The following is a 7564-nucleotide window of genomic DNA, read 5'->3' as shown; positions in this document are numbered from 1 at the left end:
TGTGGGAGCAATGGCGCGCAGCGCGACCGCTGCTTTACACTAGCGGGGGTATCGTACACGGTGCTCGGGCACCGAATAGCATCTCATGCCAGCGGTAAGACCCTCAGTAACTTGCTGCCCAGGGCGCTCCCCCCCAGCGCCCTGCACCCTGTAAGTGCCATTGGTGGGTGTACCTCCGTTACTGAAGTCTTCTGCCGTCACTGAAGTCTTCTGTTCTTCTCATACTCACCCGGCTTCTTTCTTCTGGCTTCTGTGAAGGGGTGACGGCGCGGCTCCGGAAACAAGCAGCTAGGCGCACCAAGTGATCAAACCCTCTGGAGCTAATGGTGTCCAGTAGCCTAAGAAGCAGAGCCCTTAACTCAGCAGAAGTAGGTCTGACTTCTCTCCCCTCAGTCCCGTGATGCAGGGAGCCTGTAGCCAGCAGGTCTCCCTGAAAATAAAAAACCTAACAAAGTCTTTTAGCGAAACTCAGTAGAGCTCCCCAAGTGTGTGTCCAGTCACTCCTGGGCACAGAATCTAACTGAGGTCTGGAGGAGGGGCATAAAGGGAGGAGCCAGTTCACACCCATTCAAAGTCTTATAGTGTGCCCATGTCTCCTGCGAATCCCGTCTATACCCCATGGTCCTTACGGAGTCCCCAGCATCCTCTAGGACGTATGAGAAATGTAGTTGTACAAGATGCAAGGCTCAAAGTACTGCAGTTTCTAATTACATTTCAAACAACACATGTTGATGCTGACAGAAGCGACGACGCTTAATTGCCAAGAACATAAAGCTAAATAATCATATGCTATATACATGTTATACAGTTACCCCTCCTGTGACTGGCATATCAAGATTTCTTTGGAACCCTCACGGTAAACGGTGGGGTCTAGTGGTAACAAGTATCATGCAAGTCCAAAGCAGGGGTGGAAGGATCAAAGGTAATGCTGTTCACAAATGAAATGAGTGTCTGACTTGAGAGAGAAGGGTCAGGTGCAGTTAGTGTTTCTGCTGCTGAAAGTCTGAGCCTGGGAGAAGCTGGCGTCTGAACCTGAAGGAAAAGGGTCAGACACAGTTACCGCTGCTGCCACTGAACCCGCTGCTACTGCCGTCACCGCTGTTGTGGAAGACGTGTTTCGCCCGCAGTTCACGGGCTTGGTCACTTCCCATGAGATCAGGCCAATGTCCTAATTATTTGTTATATGCAATCTCACTTTATAATACTATAGTGTGCCATAATACACAGTGGATACTATGCCAGCAAAGATCATACAACTTTAAAGCCACTGCTAGATCAATTACAGTGTTAACCTGTGACTGATGTTTCCTCTGCTAGTAATGAATAGAGAGATATACAGAGAACAAGACTCCATTCCATAAATTTTTACATATTATGCAGGAAAAACTTCCTTTAATGACAAGGGGTAATATTTCTACTGATTATTTAAACAATTATAGACTATATGTTATAATTACTGTATTTGTAATTTAGATTAGTGAAGACTGTACAATTGTAAATCCTAAATTTTAAATAAACGCAAAAACATCACTATGGCTGATCATCAACATCTTAATAACCTGGCAGTGTGTATGTGTGTGTATATATATATATATATATATATATATATATGTAAAAAACAAAAATCCGCAAAATAGCAAAGATATGGCTGCATGTAACAGTCTGAAATAACTATGCCAAGTGGTTACAGTAACATTATAAAGAATCAACTAGCTCCATCTTCTTAGACCAAATCTTTGTAGTTTAGAGGTGTGACTAGAGATACTCTGGCTATGCTGATCAAAGTGTTCCCAGGTTTCATTTTACACAGTGTGTGTATGTTTATGTATCATTTTATTCACTACACGTCAGCACAAGAAAACCACAGGATAGCAATGGTTAGAAAACAAAATAATACAAATTTTTCTCTTTTTTACTTCAGCTGCTTGCATCAGAAAAGCAAAACAGCATGGTCTATACAAAGCATATCGTACACAAATCTTAAACATCTTTTTCACATATGTCATATGTTCCATGTTTTAAACCTTTTTAATTTTATCATCTTAGTCTAGGTACGTGGGAAAAGTATACAGTGTTCATCTAGCTGTTAAACCATAGCTCTTGCTGTATAGGTTTACATTAAGAAACATTTACTTTGTGGCTGTCAAACTTGTAACCTGTAAAATCTTTTCTGTAATTTACATAGGGAAAAAAATAATACGACAAACCTCTAAACTCAAAATCTGTTCTTCTATGACAAGTATTACAGGGTTTAAGTCCAGATTCATAAACATGTAACAAATCTTCCTCACCTGGAAACAACTCTGGTATATGCATTTGGAAGTTTGAGTTTTTTGTGCCATTCAGTCTGTGACACAGTGAACGTATAGTACATGTATATAATGCATGAGAGAGTACTAACTACAAGGTGACTTTACATATGAGAACCTCCAAATACTGCTGTGGAACAATGTCTAACATCAGATCAGTGACATTCCACAACCAAGATGTTTAAATACTCGTGATCATAATTGTGATATCCACAAAGAGATTATTATATCAGAGTTATTGTGACAATGATAAAAGAGGATCTCCACCTTTATTTTACTTGTATCTGGTAGTACTGACAGAAACTAGTGCAGCACATACACTGTTTCAGCTTCATTACACATATACTTAAAGGCTAGGTACGGGGATACATACACATTATATTATTGCAGCCATGCACTTTTGTGCACAAATTCAGAAATTGATTTATGACAGTGAATAATAGATTACACGCTACAGCAGGGAAAATGCAAATAGATCGGCAAACATCTTGAGTTGTGTAAATGTGTGGCAATTTTTATAAATGTATTTGTGAATCTAATTACTGCTTTTTATACATGGCAATTTCTATTTTAGGCTTATTGGTCCTTTTATGCAGGGGGATGCTGCCCGGCAGTCAGACACATTGCACTACTTGGCATCCCTCCTAAACAACATAACATATCATCCTGTCTGACGGTCCCAGGCGACACTAATTAGTGGTAGAGAGGTTACATGCAGGAACATGGTAATACACATTACTAATAAAATGAAGTTGGATATCCTCTTTAAATAATATAAACAGCATCAAATTTATAATTGGTAAAATTGTAGTCTTTTCAAATACACTTAAGAAACCCACCTCTTTGGTGTATCCAGTGGCTCTTTAAATCCTTTGTGGGAGATCAACATATTTTACAATAATTACTTTAGACAACGCAAAAAGTTTTTCTTTTAGTAGAAACAGATTAATGAAGAACTTTAAACAAGGTATGCGAGTTCCTGTGCATTTAGTTGCCCATGATAGGAAAAGTAACCATATCATGTGTTTTAAGAGCCAAGAGGGCAAGGAGAGAGAACTAAAAATGTGGCTAGTTACCACGGAGTATGAACTACACTATTACGCTGTGAAGAGACTTGATTGTCCAATACCTACTGCCTACTTCCTTTCAACATGAATTAAACTGCTGGTAGGCAGCACTAAACAAAATCTCAGGGAAACAAAATAGTCATTGTGTCTGAGTCTCTGGGTCCATCACTGAATTGGTCAAAGACAGAGAATCTCCAAAATCTCTTCTACCGCCACCTGATTTATGGTTAGTCTCATCAGAGCTTTATCTTGAAAGCAGTTGGCTGGACTACTGCCGATGACCCTGATGATTTAAAGAGTGCTTTTAGTATGGTGTCTGGATCAACTTCAGCTGGTGGCTTGGGAGAAGCACTGGAGGAGGAGGTGTTATTTCTTCGTATTTCCCCTTCTTTCTTAGCGGTTACAGGTGTGTCACTTAGTCGCCTGCAAAAACAAAAATCACCATAAATTAGTCTAAACTATGAAACTGAATACATTATAAATTACCTTAATACAAAATAATGGTGTTCTTTAGATAATGTACCAGCAAGGGCCCCTAGCACCATAGGTCAAACGTGGTGTCCAGCCTCTCACAAAATAGTAAATATATGAAAACTAAGGATGCACTCTGGGGCTGCGGAGATGGATAACAATATATCAGAGTCAAAACTTATAGATCAAGTACTGATACATCAATGCATGTTTTAGATTAACAAGAAAGTCCAGTATAAAAACCCATGAAGTCCTTATGCAGAGGCATAAACGACATACAAATTCCACTATGTCCAACGTCGGATGCACAACAGAGAGAAATCCATAATGTTTCCGAAACGTAAGTGTTCATTATCCATAAATCAATTATGCGAACACCCCCCATGAAAAAGTCATGTGGTCTGTGACTAAATGTGTTATAACCTGCTTAAAGACTTACGTTTGTTTCAGAGATTATACTGGACTTGTATGTTTGGGATCAACTACAAAAATTGTTGCACAAGTATGTATAAAGTTCAATTCTTATATATCATCATCTACTTCAGTGGGCCCAAAGCATGGTTACTACAGTATATCTGTATCTCAATACATCTATAACTCATCGCTATATCAGAGTATGTGTGTGTATATATATATATATATATATATATATATACATATATATACATACATACATACACACATACACTAATACATATAAATAATCGGCACTCACGGTTTTGTTTGTTTATTTCAGAAACTTTTCGTTAACAGGAACATTAACCAGCAAGATGGTGCCAGTCGCCTGATCATTGCTGCATATTACAAGACCCGAGAATGCCCCCATACCATGCGGGACTGTACATTGTCTACTGCCAGGTAGACGCAGGATGGCACCCGGTCATGGATTTACCTTCTGCAATTGAGTGCCGGCTTATTGTATATATATATATATATATCCAAAAATAGTGTATTTAAAACTTCACAAGCAGCACCAACGTTTCAGGGCTGTCCCACCCCTTATAAACTGTGACCACTAGCTTTCTCATGCACCCCTATGTAGACTCTATTATCCTTAACCTGTGTCAGCTGTTCCTTAGTAATTTATCAGCTAGTGTCAGGTGACTAGTGTACTTTTAAAAGCCATAAGGTATTTGGCAGGTGCACATTAAACCAAGTAGGCATATTTGCAGTTATATTATGTGTGAAACAGTTGCCAGGTTTTAAGACTCTGTGATAGTGTAGGACCTGCAAGAAGGTGGGGTACCTTGGCGATCGGTTTGCAGGCTTCCGTGCATTGGCCAATTCACTAACTAAACCCCCATCATTTACTTATTGATGTGTTGAGGATAAGTGAGCTTGCTATGGTGAGTGCTTACCAACATGTAACCAGTGTGGGCTTGTTACCACATGATTTAAAGAGATTCCCACAGGCAAACCGGTGACATCTTCGTGGAACAGCGGTACCGGTTTGCCTGTGGGAATCTATTTAAATCATGTGGTAACCAGCCCACACTGGTTACATTTTGGTACGGGCAATCTTTTACACTTATTTATCTGCAATACCTTAAGTGTTTTATAAATTAAACATTTATGCACTATGCCGCTTCTCTTCTTTCCATTCACAGAAATTACCACTGATAAATCCAGGTTTGCTCTGAGAGGGCAGCGGCGGTCCTATGTACTGAACTGGACTTTGGTGCACCCACTAAACGATTTTCAGTGGTTCCACTAAAATAGTTGGATATTTAGTCGTGTGTGGTAAAACGTTTGTTTTAACTATAAGATCTTGTGGTGTAATATAGAGACAAGCGATATAAAACGTGGACAAATATGGCTGTGGCACTCAGAGTCTTAACCAAAAATAGTGTATTTAAAACTTCACAAGCAGCGCCAACGTTTCAGGGCTGTCCCGCCCCTTTGTCACGGTGAATAACATACAATTACAGAGTGAAACTACCTATATACCAGAAGAGTGTGTGTGTGTATATATATATATTAGTCTAGCCTTATGGTTCATGATGACTCAGTGGTGTTTCCCTTTGAGATATTATATATAATTTCAGATACAGGTACTTAACCAACCTATTTCCAGTCACAAGAGGATAGTGTCTCAATTATCAGAGGTTACCCTGTCACTTCAACTAAACATTGCTAAACCTTTCAGAGATAAATAAGAGGAAAGATATATACTTTGACTCTAAATACATTAAAGGAAAGCTTGATAGTCAGCAACTGCTTATCTGCCGTGTAAAGGGTACGACAGCTCTCCCAGTGACCTTAAGTGTTGTGTGAAAATATTGACCTTTTTACCTCAAAGGAGGAGCCCTAAGGAGAGCGAGAAACTAAGCAAGGAGACATAGGGCCTTTTGGAATAGTCAGCCTATCCCTGCAAACCTTACATATTTAACATACAGCACGCAGAGTTTGGCCTGTTGTCCCAGCATTTAAAGCACTGAGCAGGGCAGGATCAGAGGTGGGACAGGAGGAGAGAAGGAGGCGGATTATTCTCCTCAGCGACAGCCTTTTGACAGCATCAATCCAGGGAAGGTCCACCCTGAGATGCAGCCTGGCAGATTGGCAGCGGCGGGCAGAGCATGTCCTGTTGTAAGTCTAATTGCTGATTACAAACTAACCAGTTAACTTTAGGTATATCCCACTGTCCAGAAAATAAAGACACAGACTACAGATTCCCGCACAATAAAATCCGTTGATTGTTTTGGTGTTCTTGGGCAGTTTTTATGGAGGGGCACTTAGATGCTACCAGTTCTCAACAATATACTATCACAAGTGAGCCTATTTTAAAAGCAGTATTAAATCTGCTTTAATACCAGGGCCTTTCATCTCTTTTGTGATTGTACGTGAAATTCCGTAGCGGAACATGGGTATTCAGTTAGTGTGTGCATATACATGTGTGTATAATTAATATATATATATATATATATATATATATATATGTGTGAAGCTGTCTTACTTGAAATTAATTTGGCGATTAAACAAATCCTGCAGTGCCGTGCGTTTTTCTCCCTGGCTGGGAGACAGCTTCTGCTACCAGTAACTTTGTACAAGGGCACGCAGGTATATTACTCCGAATTAAGTGAGTGCATTGAGATCAGAGTCCGGCTTGGTATTTCCCGCTAGACTCTGATCCCAAAGAGAGGCCGTACGTCATCGTCCCGCTGTCGAATTCTCATGGATTTTGGATTCTTTATAAGTGCCCGTGCATCGCACCATCTTCACTCTGGCTGTGGAGTGTGTACTGGATGGACGTGTCCGTCTCAATACTGTGTTGTCTGGCGTGGGGCGGGTGCTCTGTTTGCTGTATCTGAAAGGGGTGCCCTCTCTGTCTGCCGTATCTGAAAGGGGTGCCCTCTCTGTCTGCCGTATCTGAAAGGGGTGCCCTCTCTGCTTTATCAGTCCAGGTGGGTGCCCCGTCTGCCGTCTCAGGCCAGGGGTGCTAAGTCTGCTGTATATGAAAAAAGGGTGCTGACTGCTGTATCTGAAAAGGGGTGTTAAGTTTGCTGTATTAGTCCAGGCGGGGTGTTCTATCTGCTGTATCTGAAAGGGGTAATCTGTCGGTCCGTCCATCCAGGTGCTCTGTCCCAGTGTAAAATTCAAATAATGAAAGCTAAAAACAAAAAGCCTAAAACTATAAATTATCTTTTTTTTGTTTGTGCTGTACCAGTGTACTACCCAATTTTTATTTTATTTTCATAAGTACTGTGACACTGCAGACCA

At 40.5% G+C, this 7564-nt stretch overlaps 1 protein-coding gene across 2 annotated transcripts in view; it reads right to left on the bottom strand.

The window, feature by feature from the left end:
- Positions 1-1816: 1816 nt before the first annotated feature.
- Positions 1817-7564, bottom strand: part of POLDIP3 (DNA polymerase delta interacting protein 3) — a 207942-nt gene continuing 202194 nt past the window's right edge. For both annotated transcript variants that reach the window (XM_063940391.1, XM_063940392.1), the window contains exon 9: positions 1817-3799. In XM_063940391.1, coding sequence (XP_063796461.1) covers positions 3613-3799 — 187 coding nt within the window. In that variant the 3' untranslated portion in view covers positions 1817-3612. The remainder of the gene's footprint in view (positions 3800-7564) is intronic.

This window comes from Pseudophryne corroboree, chromosome 9 (genome assembly GCF_028390025.1).
Source record: "Pseudophryne corroboree isolate aPseCor3 chromosome 9, aPseCor3.hap2, whole genome shotgun sequence".
Classification (NCBI taxonomy): domain Eukaryota; kingdom Metazoa; phylum Chordata; class Amphibia; order Anura; family Myobatrachidae; genus Pseudophryne; species Pseudophryne corroboree.
This window is presented reverse-complemented; position numbering and strand designations above follow the sequence as displayed.